Consider the following 23,332-nt stretch of genomic DNA (forward strand, 5'->3'; position numbering starts at 1 on the left):
AAAGATCCAAAGAATTTACCTATTCTCAGGCTCAAAGGCCAAATCTTTTAACATGGCAATAAATCTACTCCACATTATGGATCGATTGCAATCTGTATCGTCCTCCCCTACACCTCGGCTACATGAAACACTAATAAGATTTCTAGTCTGACACTTTAAAACCGCCGACGGAAGTAGGTACTCTCGGAGCAGTTTGACATTCCTGACTGCCAACACGTTGCGATAGCAGTGAGTGGCTCACTTTGTCAAATGGCGACATCTGGGATGCGACATGAGGCTGACGCAACCTCGCCCGCGTTTCTGACAAGCTATCGTGAAGCGATAATTGCGTAAAGTAGTATATAAAAGTTTCAAATCCAATAATACAATGTGTACACTACAATATGCACCTAAATGTAGGAATAGTAGAAAAGTCAAAACCCTTTCCACTAGCATATGTTGTTTAATAGTTGCAAAAGATTAAATTTGGATGTTTGTTGAAATGCAATTTTTAACCATATTGTAGTTTAAATTGATTAAAATACTTGAAATACTGACAAGACATCCTTCATGTAGAAACGTTTTGAAAATAAAAAGAGTATTATGTCAAAATAAAGAGCTTAATTAATCACCCTGCACCAAGACAAGCTCAACCCTCGATGTTACTGCAGATGTGGCTATTTTCTAGACTGAATTTATAACTTATTTAATGAAATAGCTCACATATGAAACCATTCTTTTAATAGGAACATAGTTTGTGCCAATGTTATACCTAATTTTATTCCTCGAGATTAAAATCAGGATTGTCCTTTTAAAAAGCAAAATTGATTGTAATCTATCTATATTAGCCGTAATAATAATTGCTTATTGTATTATTAGCCTAATGGAAAAATATATTTCTTACCATACCGTTAAAACGTGTAATATAAGATTAAATTACAAAATGGTTATTTAGTATCAATTTAAAAAACGGTAATAGAATTTAGATTTTGTTTTTGTTTTACATTTCTTTATACACAATAACGAATGAACTCTATTGATCAAATAGACTTCTCCAATATTGCTGTATTTAACCCACGGTAAATAAACAAAGTACGGCGATGAACGACGAGCTTATATTGAACTATTGAGCTTGTGATAAAACATTATTAGTTCATCTTTCTGCATATGAAACAAAATTGCTTAAAATCACTTACTCTTTCTATTAACAGCAGGATATAAATAAAGGTAATCAGGAATAGGTTATCAGCAAATGCTTGAATGAATGTCGAGGGGCGCGGCACGGCGCGGCGGCTGTGACGTAATACAAGGGAGCCGGGCCGTGACGTCATGACACACCCACCCGGGACAGCCAATACTGGCCCAGTCCGCGCAACGCCTCTCTATTGATCCTCTTCTCCAGCGACCTTCTTCAAGGGTAAACCATATCTGCGCACCTCTCAACTCACGTGTCTGATTGCATAATTCTCTGGGAATCATTTTTTAACCGGCTTAATTGTTTAATATGAGTACAATTTAAATAATAATAGTATTAAAATGTATTTTTATACACATTTATCGTAGTTACAAAATTGTATGTTAGCTATATATTATAGTCTATACACGCAGATAGATGTACACAGTGTATACAATTCCTTTATTATTAAATTTCCTAGAACGATGAGTCTTGAATTACAATATGATAATATCATGCTAACATCACATTTATGATACCATATTACCCTGCACAATTGTTATAAATTTGCCTATATGTGATGCAATTATACATTTCCGTTATGAGTGCATAAACTTTCAACTAATTGTATTCTTACTTAATTATTTATCTACAGTAAGTGGTTTAGAAGAGACGCGTATACATGTAGACGTGTGTTTAATTAGGATATATTTTACAATATATTAATTTCGCTACAATTTGGAAAAATACAGACAATTGGTAGAATTAAACTTTCAAAATGTTTTGACCTTTTATTAATTGATATCCACTTAAATGATCATTTATTTTTTGCTCACGGAACTTAATAGGTTAAAATTAACAGAAATGATCACATATTATGTAATCTTATAATGGAATAAGAAATATAAAATAATTCGTTTCTAAATTATCATTATAAAGGTTTTACATATTCAGATTATATTCGTTAAAATACTTTGAATGTTTTACGTGAAATGCAAGAGTTGAATGCACTAAAGGGAGAGAGGGGCGAACAGGTGGGCAGTCGCGTAATACATTTCCCTGGCTTCTACCCTTCTTACTCACCCCCTCCCCCAACTCCCTGCTTTTGCTTCCCTCCCCAACTATTACCGCCCAAATTGGTATTCTCTTCCAAGCTTCATCCAGCTTGAATGTGACTTACTTATTTACTTGTTAAATATATGTACGTGTACCAATGTAAATACACTGTTTTATGAATAGATTTTTCACAGTTGAACTGCAATTTCATTAACTTATTCTCCGAATGCATAATAAACCAATGTCAATTGAAGACTGCAATATTTTAAACAAAATTCTTTGTGGGTACTCCGTCTATATTGTATTTAAAAATGTTAATTTAAAATTTAATTTAAAACGATGTTATTGAAGTAAAGACTTTCTTTTCTCTAATTTAAGACATAATGTTTTATTAGAATTTTATATATAGATTACATACTGTAATACAATTTAACTTTATATAATTTATAATGTTTAAAAGTTGGTTTTAATCAATTATAATAGCTGCTTACACAACTAACGTATACATGCTAAAACATTTTCAAATGATCATTTAATTTCTCAAATAAACACATTTTCAGTACCGTACAACGGCAATATTGAAAATATTTGTTTTTAAATACAGTTATTATTACAAAATAATTACATTAAGACCTAACGAATTAGTGTAAATGTTATGGAGGTGAAAGGGAAATATGAAATAACGCGTGGTGTATTGGTGCAAATGTCAAGGGTAATTTTGGTTGCAAAAAGGGTATTTTTTCTCGATAATGGTGGCAGCACTGTCGCCCCTCCATCCCTCTTCCAGTGAATAGTCAGGTCGGTTTCACAGTTTCCACTGTTGTCTGGCGGTAAAGTGTCAAGATTCGGTTAGTGTCGCTACAGCAGTAGTCATGCATGCTATCACAAATTAGGATTATTTTAATTGATTTTTACCTTTATAAATGTTTTACAATTCAAAATAATCAATACTTTCGTTTAATCCAGAAATGACAATACCGGTGTGTGTTAATATGTATATTCTAGTATTGGTAACGTAAAAACGTGGTTATATTCAATATGAGCACATTCCTTGAAAATATGAAAAGATATTGTCAATTAAAATTTTTAAGAATGGCATTGTAATCAATTTTTAGTTTACAGTGTTGTATGTAGCAATCGTAATGTAGCGTTTTAGCGTAACAATTAATACCTTGTCACTATAGCATTTCGTTTTGTAAAATCAATGTATGGGCATGATAATATACTTTTACAAAATTAATTTAATATAGCAACTATAATAAATCGTACTGTGGTGTTTTAAATGCACGTGAATGTTAGTTTTCTGTGTAGTATCCGTGTAATAAATTACTAAAACACTAATCTCTCCACCGTATTAAAACCGTTAATGGTTTAAATTTAACTTACTAGCTATTTGATAATCTGTATATTGCGAAGGAATCATAATTTGTTTTTTAATTGGTCAATTAAAATATTCATGGATCGGTTAGGTGACCTTTTACAATATTATTAGGTAACCTTTTACAATATTATTGAAACGATAGTCTAGTTTTGTCAGTGTTAACAGGCTAGTCCAGCCAACCCTCCCCTACCAAGCCACCCTATGTAGTCGATTCTGGGGTATGATTGTTTGTTACTCGTATCTAGGTTGAGTAGTAATTCCTTGAAAGTCGTTATTATTACTTTGGCTTCATATCAATTACAGAGGGTTTCTGTTCTATAAACAATAAGTTATTTACATATTTTTAATAAAATCCATGAGAGAAAGCATGCATCTATTTAATAGAAATTCTAATTTGTGCCTTACAATTCAAATTAAAATTCCACTAGGCGCCCAAAATAATTAATAATAGAACTTGTACTAGACAACTTCGTTGTAAAGTATTATAATTTATTGATATTATGGACTTGGTAATTATTGATTTATTAATATAACTTAAAAACATGACGTAAAAATCGGTATCGCGTTTCTAAATATTATTAAGTATTGTTCTTTTTTATTTAATAATATCAATAAAATAACTTTCGTTAAGGTACATTTTTGAAATATTTACGTTATAACAACGTGTTTCAGTATTACGTCACTTAAGTATGAATTTCAAAATTGAAGAGAGAGAGATTATTATGAATAGGTTGCTCTAACTTAACGGTATAATTATTTGTATTATTAATAACAACTAACCAATAAAGTTTGTGTTTGTGTGTGCAGCCAGTGTTGTTGTTACTATAACTTGTGAGTGACGTGAACGTTCTAGATCTGTCACGACTAACGCCATGGAGTGTGCGTCACGAACTCCGAATCAGGTAAGAAATACATGTGACTTTCATTATAACAGTGAATAATGTTTGTATTTCAATCTTAACCAGGATAGGGGTATCACTACAATCACGTACAAACAATAAAAAAGCTTTGAAAAATCGTTATAGAACGACATCGACGTCATGGCAAACCTCGAAAATCAGCGCCGATACTTGAAGGGCGGACTATATCGTAAGTCATATACAAATTTTCACTTAATTCTTGCAGCTACAACTGGCCATCAGGATATAACATCACGACAAAAATTTTCTCCGTCACAAGTTACGTGTAAAATAGCATTACCAACCGTTCTGCCCGCTGGATTAAATTAGCTTTTCAATGTTATGTTGGTATTAATAGGACATGCAAAATCATTCTAGTCTTGCGTAACCGGTAAAAAGCATGTCTTGTAGCGAGGGGGTACCAAGAGATAACTCATCATATCAGCGTGGAGATATACAAGTGGTGATAAATCGTGGTTAATTTTAGACCAACATCATAAAATCAGCAAAGCCAGATAAATTGAATTACTGGAGTTGAAAACGCACAATAAGTAAGCCTACCAGTGATATGTTATTTAAAATATAGATTTGTAGGACTGTAGTGTTAAACGTTACATTTTGAAAAAGTAAACGTTGTAAGTGTTAATAAAGTTCACTCTACTGAGAATCTGTAACATATTGGTAAATTATGTTAATAAAACAATAAAGCATTACTAAATTATTGTAATAGTAAACAGTCAAATCACAGTTCTAAGTAAATTTAAGAACATATTTTATACGAGCACTATTTTCAAACTATATTACATTTGCCCAAATAGTAATTTCAAAAAAACTATCTTAACAGGAATTTACTCTGCTATAAAATTATTTTGGCGTAACAAACGATATTTTTGAATAATACATTTATTCATGTTTCGTCATTATTATAGGAACGTAACAAATTATTAAAACAATTTCACTCACAAACAATTATATGCCGCCAAATTTTTATCATAAGACTAATATTTCTTTAACTATTTGTATTAATGTCATTCCTGTATACTTTTTACTCTAGTATAGTATTTGAACGTTTTACGTAACAATTAGGTAATGGCGGTTGCTGTAGAAAGAATAAAGAAAGCGGATAATAAAGAAATGTCTCTGCTGTTCGATAATCAAGGCATACAGTTTAACTGTAGCACCAAGAGGCTACGAATGAATCTGGTGCCATGTACTACCTCAATGTTTCTATTGCAAACCTCTGAGGCGGAAGTCAAAAACAGATTTGTCTTTAAGAACGAAAACTTCCGGTGGTCCGGAAGAAATGTTTTCAACACTCTTGAAAGAGATACGTCATCTGGTTTCAAGCTCTCTAGCTTATCTAACTCTTAGTCTTTCCATTTTGGTCAATCCCTTCGTCTTTGACTCATTCAGCTGTGCGACTTCTATAAAAAAGAGAAAGTAAAGTCGAGTAGGATAAATTTTATTCAGTTCTCGGTATCTGTACCCAATAATTTTTCAGTCTCAGTTTGGGTTTATCAAAGTAAAGTGGAAGCCACCAGTCAGCTCATGCCAACCATTGCCTACACTCTTGACTCTCTTCAATGTTCTGCAGGACTATCTTTTGATACTTCACATTGGTCTGAGAGGTGTTATGTAGTCATACGTTTCTTCTTACCTCAAAGGTAGAGAGCCCAGTGTGGCCAAGGTCCCTTTCATGACTATAGGTTGTCTAGAGATTGGCGAGTTCTTTGGATTCTGAAGTTGTGACAGGAGTTCCCAGGGTTCGGTCCTTGAACCCATGCTATTTCTGCTATTTATGAACGATTGGAATAATAGCATCACAACAATTTGGAAAAGTAGTGTTTTCATTAATATTTAGTATTATTTAAAGAATTTTCCAATTGCTCTGTCTTCAAAAGACAATATAATGTTTTAATATTTGAATAAGCGGCACCGTTTGCCGAGAGTAAACTTCACGTAATTATTCTTTGATGAGCATCTTAAGTTTGGCGCTCAAATCGAACACGTTTAATAATGTCAGATCTGAAATTTCGCTTTGAGGTGACTGTCTTCTCAGGTTGACAGGAAAGCGCTGCTCGCAACCTACTATGATATATATGTTATTTGGGGCCACGATAGCACAAAAACTAAATATGTTTTAAATTACATACTAAGGCCTTGAGGAATATATTCAATAAAAGCAGACGGTTTGATGTAAAATTCTATTAAAAAAACAATCTGCATATGCAAAATTTGCACAGTTTTGTTTGTTAGTAAGAATATTAATTTGCAGTAACCATTTCTGAAGCGAATTGAATCAGAATTTCTGCACATAAGAACAGTTTCCGTTTTCCAAAACCAATTCATAAAAATAGTATTAAACTTTTAAATTCACTGCCGGAACAGCTGTAACGAGAGAGCGATAATGCTTTTGGGAAATGATTAAAAAAACTTATTTTGATAAAGAATCCTTAAATTTCTGACTCGCCACTAACTGATGTCAAAGTGAATGAACACAATAATAAAATAACTAGTTAAATAATACTTTCATTTTAACCTATACTGATATAGTATCAATTATTATAGACGATCGATTATTATAGTATAAGCTATTATACTAATAGTTATTATAGCTATCATTATGTACGATGTTGTAAACAAAAACATTTTGAATGTGAATCAATGTCAGCTGTGCGACGCGCAGTGTCAGGAAAGTGTGTCTTCTGTTTGATGGTCAGTGCGTAAGAAATTTCATCTCAGGCGACGTTGCTGGGGATGACGTGTGCGTATCATCTGAAGAGAGTTTATGACATTGAGCGAGGATCTTCAAAGTCATCGGATTACGAAGGAGATGGAGATATATATGCAGCGTCATGAAAAACGTTTCTGTCGTTGTAACTGTAAATGTCAATGCATTTCCACAACTAAGCTGTACGACTGTATGTGCGAACAGTTACGGTAGTTGGCAAGAGTCATGTGTTACACAACGTATTGTTACACAGGTGAACCTCATGCCTTCAGTCTGATGTACGAAACTGTTCTATGACACCGCATACCTGACATTCCTGTGGCTTCTACTCGTGGTAATTGATATTGCCACCTCACAAAATACGTCGTTATCATAAGCTGCCTTCTGTACCAATCAAGAAAGATATCAATCCGTATATTCAAGCATATTTCATTAGTAACATAGTACATTCAATTTTAAGATTACTAGGCAGATTTATTAGACATTTCTGTATTTTCCTTCTGGCATGTTTTAATATAATACACATACTAATAATAAAAATAAACCCACTTCGAAAAATCCCTGTAAAATCACTTGTAAAGCTGTAATAATAAAATAGAAAGAAAGAAAAGAAAGAAACACTTCTTTATTGAGGCGAAATTAGGACCATATGGTCCTTTCTTACATTTAACCTCTTAAAAATATGTCTTAACAAAGCAAATTAAGGCTAATTAACTATAACACTTACACTTACAGTATTCCATTCACTCTTCCATTCACACAGTCACGATTCAAAGAGCAGCCCCGCCGCCCGCCCCAATCATCCGGTCCAGGTATTTTCGTATCAGCTCCGCCACAAACCGTTTTCGGCTCTCAATTTGTTTGACAGGATCTGGTAAGGAGTTCCATAATCTACAGGCGGTAACGGTGAAGGATTGGTTATAGGTTTTGGTTTTGTGTATTGGAATTCTGAGACTTAGTGCACCAGACCGAGTTTCTCTTGCGCCACTCGCCGCCAAAAACTGAAAGTTTTCAGATAAATATTTTGGTGAATCCGTATTAATAATAGAGTACAACAATGACAAAATTCGAATCGATCTTGAATCAGCTAATTTTAGAATTGATGATTGAATAAAATATGGTGTAACATGATCCCTTCGACGTAAATCAAACAGAAAGCGAATGCAGTAATTTTGTGCTCTTTGCACTTTAGTGCCCTTTTGCAAATAAGGCAAGTAAAAACAGTTTAATCTGATGAAACGACAAAAAAAGGGGCAGAAAAATGTCGATCTGTGTAACCTCTTCCATTTTTTTAAGTCGGTGCAAAACAGGAACTTCTAATTTACAGATTTTACTTCCATTTTACCTACTATTAAACGTTATTCTTGCTTTTGTTAATTATATATTTATGATGTATTAGAATTATCGTAGTTCCTGAGTTTCAGAGCCTAGTTTTAATCCAAATAAGCTAAATAAATGTAGTAACAGCTCAATGAGAATCCATAAACTCATGTAATAGAGAGACCGCAACTGTTTGACATAATTGTTAAAAACCTGTCACGTTGGCGATGGACAGTTGCTAATAACATTATCATATCGTAATTCTTCAAGAGAACTGTTACAAAAGTAACACCACCACGAATCTTTTATTACATACAAATACAGTTTTTTTCCTGAGAAATACAGTGGTTACATAAAGGAGATGTGGTTACAGAGCAGGTTTCAGCCCACATTCGTGCTAGAAGTCCACAGAACCTGATTTTAAAACAGATTTCGTAACATGCCAACGATATCCAAATGTATCCATGCTACTACAAAGTATCAAACTGATATATCTGTGTTACTGCAGATAGATATACGTAACTTTACTACTCTATGATGCTATTTATTATAATAAACTGTATGTTAGTGTATAGTATTATGATCACAGAACACTCGGTACTTCACTGCTCTATATAACAAATAATAAAAATTGTATAAGGTGTTGATCATCTGTAGTAACGACATAGCTATCCTAAGGACTTTGCGGTAAGATTTGTGTAGTCCTTCATGTGTTCACTAAATTATATTGCCATTCCTTCCCTAGATGACATGTCAGCATTATTATTATCGTTGATTCTTAGAAAGTCGTTGACATAACAAAATCAAAGAAAGTACGGGTACGTTAAACGTTCACAATTTGAAGTCAAACGTCGTGTCCAAAGATAAACGTTAAGATTAGTCAACAGAATTTGTTATTATAATCAAATGTTCATTGTAACGTCTTGTAACTGACGTTTGCTCTCAGCAGCGAAGCCGGAATACCTTATGATTTTAAATGTATTAGCAACATTTGCTAACGAATGTTGAGCTTGGTTCAAATGATATTCCTAGGCCTGGCAGTCGATTCGCGCTGTGTTATTTTTTCTTCGGTTATGTCCACTATTGGGGAATTACTGTTGGCTGGCTACTTTATTAATAATAATTAAATTAATGAGAAACATTTCTAAAAAAATTTTAATTTACTAAAATAAGTAAAATAATTTCTCTAACATTCAAAGAGATTCATAATCCCATTCAGATTGTATTAAAATTGTTCATGATAATTTAAACAACTATAGAATATTTGCAAAATTCTAAACAAAGAATGTGGGGTTCATTCTGTTGTACTCACACAGAAAAGAAGCGAACTATTACAAACATTTTAATAAAATATTCTTACGTTACAGTATTGCAAAAATTGTATACTATATAGTACGGTTTCCGGACCAGTTCTTTATCGGTCAAATTGTATTACATACATTGAAGTACGTGTCAGCTTGTAACTTAATCATGCTCGTGAGCTCGCCCTGGGTCTTACAACATCGCTTTTAATTTCATCTATAAATTGTTAGATTAAAGCACAATGGGGGAAGGGTCCTTTTCCCCACCTCACTGAGCATGATGGAAATGTAATATTCCTCTTCACCTCTCTGGAATGGGTTTAGCTCAACCACATTCCGATCATATCATCGGCATTTCTTGAGGAAGTTTAGCTATCATATTTATTGATAAGCGTACACCACGTATTATTGTAAAGCTGGACTTTCTATTCAATAAACCACCGGAAGCCGGGGTTGACCGTTACTTCAAATAACCCAGATTGAAGTCAGTGCTCGCGAGATGCGAGTGGTCCCAGGTTCCGTATTGGCCCACGCTATTTCCGCTGATAACAGTGATAAGCACTCACAGACCACTTAACACTTCACAGATAACATCGCGCCTTGCCGCGTCGCCTCTCAACGTCATCACTATGTTTACTTTCGCGCTTACCTCATGTTAACATTCCACGTCCCTCTGTAACTGATAACTTTGCTCTGATACTCTCAATCGTCCTCCTGTCCATAGCATCCGTCTATTGGTGCAATGCCGTTCCAAACAGGATAATTGTTTGATAAATCTTGATCGAACTTAATGATCAAACAAGTAAAAATGAGACAGTACTTTTCTTCATGATAATAATGTGACCTAGCCAGCCAGCTATGTAGAATCCAAGAAGAATCAATGGTTGTTTATTGAATTGAACAAAACATAACGTAAACCCATTTCCATTTTTTAATTTCATTCTTATTCATCATTCTTTAAATCTAAACTCTTTTACTAAGTAAACTTTTGTTATGTATCCATTTAGGTTATTTATGAAGTTATCCTTAAAATATCCATTTATTTCATTCATCTTTTAGAGGAAATACACACGAATAATAACATGCACGAAGTGCTAATGCCTCATCTCATTCTGCTCGTAGACCAGTAGCGTTTGCTAAATTCTAACGAGGAAATAACACCTAACACCGTGGTGAGAGTCCAGCTGTTGAACAGCTAAGGGTAGTGTCTCAGAGTCAGACGTGACAGTGACAGTGATTGTAGTCAATTGACGCGTCCGGTCGTCCATGTCCGCTTTGGCCGCGACACGGCACAATTAGCGAGTTTGGATAGACCTCCACTAGCGCGGTGTGTGAGTCAGTCATTAACGAGTATTCTTCACCAAACCCAAAGTCAAAATCAACTCTTACCCTCAGTAAGCACTAAATCAATAACAAAGATGTTAACGTTAATGAAAAATGGGGTATTAGAGGAGCAAAATGTCAGTGTTACTAATCACTGGGGTGTTTTACCTTTAAAAGGGGTTATACTGAAAGGTGTCCTGTATTTATTGCGGTTTGCACCCCAGTAGAGAGGTCACGTGGGAGCGGATCGGCTAGAGTGACCCACACCGGAAATGAGTCGCTATGACACCACGCCCTTCACACCAGTTACGTAAATTGTCTGTCCTTGGCGTTATGTACAGAGCTAAGCGTATTAAGAGTGAACCCGTTGCTTTCGCCAGTGATTATTCTCTTGGGGACTTCGAAATTCAGTTGAGGCAACGTGATGGAGATGGAACAGTGAGGTAGGGAAGTGCCATGAATGAAGTGGGGCACAAAAAAGGGACGGTATTTTTTGCGTGATGGGCTTCACCTACACATTCCACCTCCACGGCCTCGGCGACGGCTAGCGTAGTAGACAGTGAGTGAACACACACCGGCCCCCGAGTCCGGTATGTTATCTGATCTTCATTCCTCACCACACCTCGCCTACAGTTCAGTCACTGGTGTCGCTTTCTCTGTCGTAGCCTTGTGGCTCTTCAGTCAAACGGATTATAACGCGACTCTTACCAAATGCCTACCAGATTTAGACAATTACTTGATGGTTAGAATGGATGGATTGGATTAATGACGGCTGTCTTCATTAGCCAGGCAAAATAAGAATACAATGCATTTCATGACATTTATATAATAAGTAGTGAAACACTCATTTAAATAGTATATAGACTATGGTGTGTTTCCGGGACATTGCACCTAATTTCTGGAGATGATTGATTACACCAAAATAATTAAAACAATTTTCTATAAAAAATATGGCTTGAGGTGCTTTATTTTCCCCTGTTACCTGTAAGTAAGATTTTGGGCAACTTCTTGCACTCCTGGTAGATTTTTTGGCCCTAATTCAACCTCCTGCAGTGTTATGTCTAAATTTTACAATAATTATTTACATAAATAATTTTAAATTTGTTTAACTATTTCCTTTATTTTTAGCTCTAATTAATCTTTTATTGAAAAATGCTTTTTGCTTATTAATCTTCGACTTCTTTGCTATGGTACTTTTCATCCATATCTTAGTAATCTGTAAACATATTGTAATTGCATCATATGTAACTAGTTATGATTTAAAATAATAGAAATATATTTTGAGTCTGAAATTTACTGTAATCCAAAACCCCCTGGTTGAGTTCTTTGTTTTGTTATACCTATACAAGTTCTTATATCTAATTTAACATACAATCTAATGATTTCGATACAACTTTATAAAGCGAGAATATTTATAATACTAAACACTGGTTACTAAACGTGTTTAAAGTTATTGGCTGATCGTCACTCGTGGGTTAGAAACAATTTCATTTCTGTCTCTACGCCTGTCTCTTTATACTGTATTCTATGTATCCGCACGATATTTCAAAAACGAATTGATCTATAGATTTGAAATTGTGGTCCAAGCTTCATTTATGTGAAGAACACTGAGTTCTATGGTGGTGTATGTCTATCCATGGTATTTAGCTGCTTTTTAGTAAATATTTTTACAAGATCTCCATAATGGCAAAAAGCAATTAGCAGAATAAATAAGTGTGTAAAAAACTGCTTACAGTCATATACGATTTGATCATGTGATATTTTATTCATGGAGTAAATCGAAAAAATAATAGAGTAGAAAAGCAATGTTTAAAAAGGTTGTGAAAGATTTGGTTTCAGCGCCCCCTTGTGTTTTAGTGCTTTCCCTAGCTCACTGGAACTTTTACTATGTGGAAACATTACTATGTAACTTAACTTAATGTGGCAAGATATCTCGAGAAAGTTTTCATCCGTAGACATTAAATTTTGCATGAAATTTCATTTCTGCATAGACAAGAATGTGTTCAATAATGGTGCATGTCCAACTACAAGAATTGGGGTTGGCGCAACATTCGATTCAATTTCTTTTCTGCATGATTGTCGGTCTGTCTATCAGTCCACAGGACATCCCGAGAGTTAAATGAGTTACAGATTAGACATTTTGCATGCAACCTCAGAGACGCCTGTTACGCGACACGTGGTAGATGTCCCCTCGTTGTGTCGAGACAGTTTGACAGCCTGGTGGAGCTGAGATGATAATTGCGAACACAGACATGTAACCTGAGACGACTCTTGTCTCGGCTCTGAGTATTCTGGGAGGAATCCGATAAGTGGTGTTAAGCAGAGAGAGCCAAGTATAGACCAGCTTGCAGCATGTTCAGTGCAGTACCCGTGTGCAATGTGTGCAGTTTGATGTCAGACGTTACGTCTCTCAAGAGTCCTGAGTAAGAGAGAAATGATCTACTCAGAGATGCCTAGATAGAGGAGATTGGCTGAGATCACAATGGACGTTACTGGCAATACCATGCACAAAGACGTTCATGTGATATACTATAATTGTCATTGTTACTATGCGCCCACACTGCGTGATACTGCTTTATGTTCATCCACAGCCAATTAGTTGCACCTGATGGCTGTTGTCGTGTCACAAAGAAATATTATTGGGATGAACAATGTCAATAAGGCATGCTACACGATTTAATATACAGTATAGTAGGCGAGGATTTGTCCTCCGCCCACCCACTGCAACCTTTCGTCGGCATTAATGTTGGTATAGGAGTCGCATTTAAATACATTTAATGTCATTCTATGACTGTATAGATTAATGGTGTTTCATACAGAGTTGTACAACATGCTAATCAACGCGTTTAAGATAACAAGGAGCCGAAAAAATAATCAATGGATGTAAATTACGGCTGTGAAAGTTACGAGGGCTGACGCGGCGCCTGTCTTCTGAACCAAACGTAACACTATTTCTAAAGCTCTGTCCCGATCTTATGGTTGACGTATGTTTCTATGTAAAGTCAAAGTTGGAAGTAACCAATGCATAATTCCCAAATCAGAGTAGTAGTTGAACTTTTAACACTGAAACCTCATGATATGTGAACTAATGTTAAAGTTATTAATAGAACGATACACTTGTCATTAGGTTATATTATTTTTCCTCAGAGGATTGGGGTTCCTCCTTATTCGTCATTGTCTTTCTAAGTTTATTGTCTGCACTTCTTTTAATCGATTGGGCATAATTACAAACCAGACTCATTTTTAGGTTCATTTATATCGTAGTTATCCCTACTATGGCGAGGAATTATCGTAAAAAGAATAGAGAGACCTTGTACACCTTGCATAGATTGCCAGTACAACATTCCAGTGTTTGTTTTTTGCTGCCGTCCTCTTGGTTTATGTCATCAGAAAACGTACTGGAGGAGTGTACACACACGAGTTCATTACATAATCAATAGGTTATATATACTCGTATGGCAATATCAGTCGATTTAATACGGGAAAATCAATACTGGTATGGAAGGCACTGTTCATTTGAGTTTCACGATTCAGTGAGGCATGGCAATTAGAATTCCCACAAGCCACTTTTCCAGCATCGGATCTGGAACTGGAAGTAGACAACCGGGCCAAGGTCGTGTGTGGCGTCACGCCCTGGCGCTGGCGTCGACCGTCGAGGCATGATCACTCTCGCCTCCGAAAGGAATAATTACCTCACCTACGTAGGCTAACTCAGCGGTGATCGAAACAAACAAATTTAATCAGTGCGGGACCAATCAATCCGTTACGGCACACGGTACTCCGTACTCGTATACATCGGTCTAGAGGTCAATGCTCACCTTTACCGTTCATGGAATAGCCTAGATACTCTGGTACCAGCATCTTATAAGTAAAACAGGCTAACTGAGTTAGCTCAAGTGCGATAACATGAAGATCCGTTAAAAAGATATTTAAAGATTATAAAACTAACCTTGACGCGTAGCATTGAAACCTCAAGGTGACGTCAATAATTAAATAAGTTGATCTAATATTGAGATCTTAGAGTTATACAATTTATGGGAACCAAGTTTAAACGAGAAACCGTACAATATTGTGCTACATCCCCAAATCAAAACTTCCTAGAAATCCAAAGATTACTTGACACTTATTCTCCTTCTCTCAAATGTTTTCAAGATTTAAATACAAAAATTTCTACCAGCATTTACTTCACGAAAGAAGTAACTTACGTTGCAGCAAGGCCAAAAGTAGGCAAACAAGTGAGTTGGAATAGGATCAGAATTTCTCCTGACATGTTTATAACGTTATAGTCAAAGCAGGGGCTATTAAACTATAACAGTAAATTAGCGAAATTAAACAGTGTTCTTTTTTATTTTAATCCTGCTAATGGAGCTCACTCGTTCTCAATATCATTCTTCTGTAAAGGGACAAAAAAGTAATTGCCAGTGCTGTAGTAGTTGTACTAGACCATAATAAGTATTATTGAACCGGTTCTGGTGTTAGTGCCATTCATGTAAGACGACTCTCATTGCCACAGCTTACGTCAGATACATCAGAACCTTTTCATGTACAGGTATCCTCACAGCCAACAGTTAAGATTAGTACTCTCTGATAGTACGAAGAAGTGAACTTGTGAAATGTTTCAAGGCAATTATTTCATTAAACACAGGATTGTATGTTTGAACAAATATTCTCTACAAATGAGTAGAAGTCTAAGCACCATTAACAAACCAAGGTCGAGTAAGCCGTATAATGGGTATGATTAGTGGAATGGGACATTCAATACATTGCGCTACGCATAGGTTCTTGGTTGACGCCAAATATACGATAGATATTTCACAATATTTTACTACTTGTGACATGGACAGATGAACTATTTAGCTTTATATCTGTGACTTCTTGGATTCAAAATTGAACTAGTCTACAAGTTCCGACTACTGCAAACAAACCTGTGAAATTGTATCTTTTTGTCTATGGTTCCCTTCATTAGACACATTGTCCATCTTAGCTTTATTTTTATCTTATTTGCTATTCTCAAAAAAAATATGTCTTATGATGTACACTAATAATCAATTTGAAATTTTTATATTTTTGTGAGTTGATCTACTTTAGTTATTTTTAATATTTCAATATATTACCTTCATTTGTCTTTATTGTTAAAATTATGACCAAAGACCATAGGTGTATCCAGGAGGGGGAGGGGGAGGGGGTTTGGGGGTAGTAGCCTCTCCCCCATTGATCAAAATATTCAAGGTGTTTTTAAAGTTATGTGAAACAGAAATTACATTTGTAGTCGAAGTTTAATTTGCCATCGTACTATTTAAAATTATTTTATTTTATTCGCTGTTACTGTTACACTTCTCGGTAGGTTTCTACCAAAGTTTTCTAACTACAGTAGTCAGTTCTACCGAAGATTTAAGAGAAAACATATAAAAAATTATGTGCTTATCAAAACGCGTTTTATTGTTGACCTACTTATAGAAATGAAATGACTGCTGATATTTCTTAAGTTGTGCAATGTTGCGTTTAATTGGTTTTGTAACATATTTATTTCAACGCAATGTTCGCAAAAACAGTACGTAAATAACGAAAGTAAGGAAATATCGTGATCTCTTATATAATGTTTGACTTGAGGTATGTATTCCTTCATTAAAACAAAAATTACACAAGAGATTGTTACGGTGTTTGTGTATATAAATTGCAGGCATATAATACAAATGGATGATAATAACCTAAAACGCTTTATTAGCAAGTAAATGTTAAGCTTATATTCAAATAATCTCAAGAACTTCATGCAAACTTTAAATACTCATTCGACCTACCGATAACGTTTGAATTTAGTCCTAAATAATAGTAAACTTGAGTGATTTTTATTTAAAGACACAGAGTAGAGAATTGAATTGTATAGGCCTAAATGGAGTTTAGATTTTAGTTATCAAATATGTTATCAATACCGTCCTTCCTCTGTAAGATCTCAGGATGACGTGTGTAGTAGTTTGTCTTAAACTGTAACCAAGAAGAATATATACTATGGTATTAGAGCCTATGTTATGACGAACAACATAACATTAAAATCTCCAAAGGAAAAGGATTCATATTTCGTCGATATTCGTGCAACCTGCTTTTTCATTGTTAACGATAGTTATTTACCTTACGATAGTTACTTACATGTTCTTGAGCCGTACTTTGTGTATGACAACCCCAAATTAGATAACCAAGTAACAAAATATCGTACTTTGTAAATAGTAAACTAGAAGTTCATATTTTCTATGTCTTTGTTAGTTTATCGCCGCGCGGTGGGTCTGACGCGTCTCTGCGTGGAAAAGTCAACCGCTCAGTTATTGAAACACGATAACGTATTTCATGTGTCATTCATTATTAATTGTGTAGTTTTATATAGAGTATATCCCTGTATATAATTAAAAATATATATCGGTTTAAATGCCAATACCTTTTTAACATGGATAGCATGGTTTTAAATAAAAAATATTTAAATGTATAATACATATTATTTGAATACATTCCAACTCTCAAGTAAAAGACATATAATTAGGAAGCCCATTTTATAATCTATAATTTAAAGGTGAAATATAGTAAATGTGAAATTTCTTTTGAAATAATGTTTTTTTTTTACTTTTTCAGGTGGCCACCAATAATTTTGACTTAAGTTATACCGTTTTGAGAGGCATGAATAAGAATAATATACTCTCAGAACGCTGCTTAAATTTCAATTTTGAATATTATAGCATTAAAAAATATTCCGAGGGCGTGTCCTAGGCCCGCAGCTTAACTACAATAGACATAGACAATTCCCAGATTGTTCGGTAGTGGTAATCTCCCCTCCCCCCATTAGGTCATCCTAGATACGCCTATGTCAAAATCTAAATGCGCAATTCAATATTTTATATAAATATTTAAGGCTTAGAAAATTATTTCAGTTTTTGGGAAAGTATAATTTAGCTGCGAAGAATATCTATGAAACATCTCGAGATCGTTTAGTACTGTATTTTCGGGCATAGACTCCATCATACTTTCTTCTTGTGTAGCAATCGGCTCTGGCCTCGCAGTCAAGCGCAAGAATCTGCATCCGCTCAAGGTTTTTCTGAGCGCGAAAAAATGTTATGTACTACGTATATGTAATGTTATGTACTACGTATATGTAATGTTATGTACTACGTATATGTAATGTTATGTACTACGTATATGTAATGTTACGTAACATATACATAATATTACAAGAAGGGTTTTCAGGGATAAAACATTTTGACTAAGAAGTGTTTAAAGAAGTCTTTTGTAAAACTCCATGTTACAATAATTGTAGAAACTTGTAGTGAAGGTTTTGGTTGATGTCGTCGATAGCACCCAGTCCCAGGTGTTGTTCTGCTCACTCTATCTCTGGCTTGTACTACTGTACTACTGTACTACCGTACAGTGTACACACGTGTGTCGTGTCTGGCACGTTCAAGCCTGTCTCTCATTACTGACATCACTGTTCTTGTGTACTCAGTCTTACACCACACCTCAATTAACACTGTTAACCTAATTTGAGAAGATTAATTTTACATGTTTAAAAGAATTACACAAAACTAAAACATGGGTGCTCAATCTTATTGAAGTACAAGTACATACAATATGGGTATTCTGAGGTTTGTTCCCAAATTAGGGGATGGGTGGCTTCCAAGTATGTTTCGTGGCGTCCTTGCTTGGCAGCAGCGGTACTGTCAGTAATGTCGACTCACCAGCCAGCCGCATTGCCTCACCGTTAATATGAGACCAGTTTCGTCAACAACCCTGCTCCACGAACTGGTTTGTATCAAGATGTAATTTATCCCATCAGCCCTTTCTCATCTGGTTCCATTGTTTATCTCGATTCCGCTGGTAAACACTAATCTGATCTTTGTTATTTCTTGACTTCATTAAGATATTGAGTAATAATCTTAAATGTTTTCTTCTATTCTTGGTAATTTATCACTTATGGAACTTGATCATGAAGAAAGAACGTTCTCAAATTTTAATTTACGAGTTGTTGATTAACTTTACGTGTATTTGTTTGTGGTTTTCTGTATTTTGAAGGTTTTCCTACAACTCAAAAATTAATCAAATGTCTTTTCATTAGGTTTACATTACTATCTGAGTACTCTTGAAACAATATGACATATATTTTTTTTTTAAATACAAGGCACTTAAAATTACTCTAAAAATGTAACTCTCAATAAAAGTACAGATTAGTTTTTAACTTTACGAATATTTTGAAGGACATTAATAAAAACAGGTGGCACCATTTCATTTGGTTTTTAATAAATCTATGCATTAATACTAAAATGGCAAAAATTAATTGGAATCTTAGTGCTGCTTTTAAGAAATTTAAGGTATTATAGAAATTTATATAAACAGAGTATTGTCTTTATATGTTTATTTTTATTACTAATAAATACCAAATGAAATATCAGAATAACTGTTTAAAATAATGTTGTATACTAACTCTTATAGGCATACAAGTTATACACACGAACTAACTTTTTGAATCCGTTCACGAAGTACAAAACTAAATAGGTACCGAGTTTCTACACTGTTAATATTATTGATAGCTAGATTAAGGAAACAACACTGGGTGTACATGGCGTAAACTTCGCACAACAGACTCTCCCGAAGCTTTACAAACGTAACTAAAGCGCCTCTGCTGAATTAAAGGGGTGTGTACAACGGCAACTTCAAGTTAAGTTTCGGAATCGGAGTAGATCTAAGACCACTCGAACTGGATGTGACGTTGCCGTGTGTTCGGGTAAGACCGGCTGAGCTCGGAATTATTTTTAAAAATACTTTTTATTTCTTTAATTCATGTACATTTTAATATAAAAATATGTCATGTATTGATTTTGTATTATACATTTTAGAGTGAGTTATAAAACTTCCTTCTGTAGACATCTAAAATTCGATTCGAGTTGGTACCGTCTGCAGATACTTTCATTAACCTTGTACAAATTATATCCAGAGACAAGGCAAGGTCGGTCTGAGTAAATGTCCATTCTAATACGTCCATACTTATTCACAAATTCTCACTCTGCGTTTGGGAAGATGAGATGAGTAAAACAAGGCAGTGATAATAAGTCTTTGTCCTGTTGCCAGATGGTTTTATCAGTATTACAATCAACCTTGTCAATTATAAATACAACCGCAATATCTATTTAAGAGTGCTCGGATTATCCGGATCGGCAGTAGTAGGATTGGTAGTTTAAACCGACGTTACAACTGTACTGTACGTACTGACAGAACATCGTGAATGGAAAATAAATAATTCATTAATAGAATGTGCAAAACAATGTCTTCAATAACTTCTTGTAAGCTGCCTTGTTGTTATGAAAATATATACTATTGCACACTAGAATCACATTTTATCATTCACCAAAATGAAATTAGTTGTAGAGGAACTGTGCTATTTATTTACACGTTTAAAACTTATTTTACAAATTTATAACAATTGATTTTTTAAATTGCATTGTATTAAACGATTTTTATCGTGTGTAACAATGCACACTTTAAAAATACTAGTGTCAGTTCAACATGCGATGCTTACAGAAGTCTCCAACATTTCGTGACGTGGTGTTGCGCCAGGCTCTACTGTGGACACGCCCAGCAGCTGGTAGTTACTGTTGCTGATACTTCTCTGCCTCACCCGTGCACATTGTGTAAAATTTATTAATTCAGTAGTTACTGGTACACAGCATCACGAAGATAATCCAGATCCGAGAAAACGAATCTTAATCTGTACAACAATAGTTGCGCGGGAACAATCGCTATGACACAAGAGCGCGGGTGAGTGCCACCGGATAGGCGTCTTGCAGCAACCGCCAACAAGTCGAGTTCACAATGTAGTCTACTACTGTATAGATGAGAATGGATAGTCACGTGACCTGGCCTGTATTGTTTGTGTGTAAACGGTCTGTGACGCTGACACCAAGAGCAGTTTCCTTGCGACAACCGCCAACAAGTCGAGTTCACAATGTAGTCTACTACTGTATAGATGACAATGGCTAGTCACGTGACCTGGCCAGTATTGTTTTGTGTGTAAACGGTCAGTGACGCTGACACCACTAGCAGTTTCCTTGCGGCAATCGCCAACAAGTCGAGTTCACAATGTAGTCTACTACTGTATAGATGACAATGGCTAGTCACGTGACCTGGCCAGTATTGTTTGTGTGTAAACGGTCCGTGACGCTGACACCAAGAGCAGTTTCCTTGCAACAACCGCCAACAAGTCGAGTTCACAATGTAGTCTACTACTGTATAGATGACAATGGCTAGTCACGTGACCTGGCCAGTATTGTTTGTGTGTAAACGGTCCGTGACGCTGACACCAATAGCAGTTTCCTTGCGGCAATCGCCAACAAGTCGAGTTCACAATGTAGTCTACTACTGTATAGATGACAATGGCTAGTCACGTGACCTGGCCAGTATTGTTTGTGTGTAAACGGTCAGTGACGCTGACACCACTAGCAGTTTCCTTGCGGCAATCGCCAACAAGTCGAGTTCACAATGTAGTCTACTACTGTATAGATGACAATGGCTAGTCACGTGACCTGGCCAGTATTGTTTGTGTGTAAACGGTCCGTGACGCTGACACCAAGAGCAGTTTCCTTGCAACAACCGCCAACAAGTCGAGTTCACAATGTAGTCTACTACTGTATAGATGACAATGGCTAGTCACGTGACCTGGCCAGTATTGTTTGTGTGTAAACGGTCCGTGACGCTGACACCAATAGCAGTTTCCTTGCGGCAATCGCCAACAAGTCGAGTTCACAATGTAGTCTACTACTGTATAGATGACAATGGCTAGTCACGTGACCTGGCCAGTATTGTTTGTGTGTAAACGGTCCGTGACGCTGACACCACGAGCAGTTTTCCATGCGGCAATCGCCAACAAGTCAACTTCACAATGTAGTCTACTACTGTACATAGATAACAGTGGCTAGTCACGTGACCTGGCCAGTATTGTTTGTGTGTAAACGGTCCTGTGACGCTGACACCAAGAGCAGTTTCCTTGCAACAACCGCCAACAAGTCGAGTTCACAATGTAGTCTACTACTGTATAGATGACAATGGCTAGTCACGTGACCTGGCCAGTATTGTTTGTGTGTAAACGGTCCGTGACGCTGACACCACTAGCAGTTTCCTTGCGGCAATCGCCAACAAGTCGAGTTCACAATGTAGTCTACTACTGTATAGATGACAATGGCTAGTCACGTGACCTGGCCAGTATTGTTTGTGTGTAAACGGTCCGTGACGCTGACACCACGAGCAGTTTCCATGCAGCAACCGCCAACAAGTCGAACTTCACAATGTAGTCTACTACTACATAGATAACAGTGGCTAGTCACGTGACCTGGCCAGTATTGTTTGTGTGTAAACGGTCCTGTGACGCTGACACCACGAGCAGTTTCCATGCAGCAACCGCCAACAAGTGAACTTCACAATGTAGTCTACTACTATATAGATAACCGTGGCTAGTCACGTGACCTGGCCAGTATTGTTTGTGTGTAAACGGTCCGTGTCGCTGACACCACGAGCAGTTTCCATGCAGCAACCGCCAACAAGTCAACTTCTCAATGTAGTCTACTACTATATAGATAACAATGGCTAGTCACGTGACCTGGCCAGTATTGTTTGTGTGTAAACGGTCTGTGACGCTGACGAACTTCACGTAGACCTAGTCACGTGACCTGGTGTAAACGCTGACACCACGAGCAGTTTCATGCAGACAACCGCCAACAAGTCGAGTTCACAATGTAGTCTACTACTGTATAGATGACAATGGCTAGTCACGTGACCTGGCCAGTATTGTTTGTGTGTAAACGGTCCGTGACGCTGACACCACTAGCAGTTTCCTTGCGGCAATCGCCAACAAGTCGAGTTCACAATGTAGTCTACTACTGTATAGATGACAATGGCTAGTCACGTGACCTGGCCAGTATTGTTTGTGTGTAAACGGTCCGTGACGCTGACACCAAGAGCAGTTTCCTTGCCGACGACGTGCCACTGTAGTAATCTGATCAACAGTGGACGTAGTGATATATTTCCCATATAAAACTAAACAAACTGCTAGAGATAAAACTAAACACCTGAGTTCTATTTTTCAAGTTACTGTACCTAATTAATGTGTATATATGTGTGTGTGTGTGTATGTATATATATATA

General features: G+C 36.0%; 1 protein-coding gene across 2 annotated transcripts in view; it reads left to right on the plus strand.

The window, feature by feature from the left end:
- LOC124360526 (solute carrier family 2, facilitated glucose transporter member 1-like) overlaps nt 1-23,332 on the plus strand; it is an 81,918-nt gene that overhangs the window by 28,896 nt on the left and 29,690 nt on the right. Inside the window, exons 1-2 of one of the 2 annotated variants that reach the window (XM_046814226.1) lie at nt 2,992-3,057; nt 4,398-4,492. The exons of the other annotated variant lie outside the window; for it this stretch is intronic. Coding sequence (XP_046670182.1) covers nt 4,463-4,492 — 30 coding nt within the window. The 5' untranslated portion in view covers nt 2,992-3,057; nt 4,398-4,462. Of the gene's footprint in view, nt 1-2,991; nt 3,058-4,397; nt 4,493-23,332 lie in introns of those variants that run through there. 2 annotated transcript variants of the gene reach the window in all.

Source organism: Homalodisca vitripennis, chromosome 4, assembly GCF_021130785.1.
Source record: "Homalodisca vitripennis isolate AUS2020 chromosome 4, UT_GWSS_2.1, whole genome shotgun sequence".
Classification (NCBI taxonomy): domain Eukaryota; kingdom Metazoa; phylum Arthropoda; class Insecta; order Hemiptera; family Cicadellidae; genus Homalodisca; species Homalodisca vitripennis.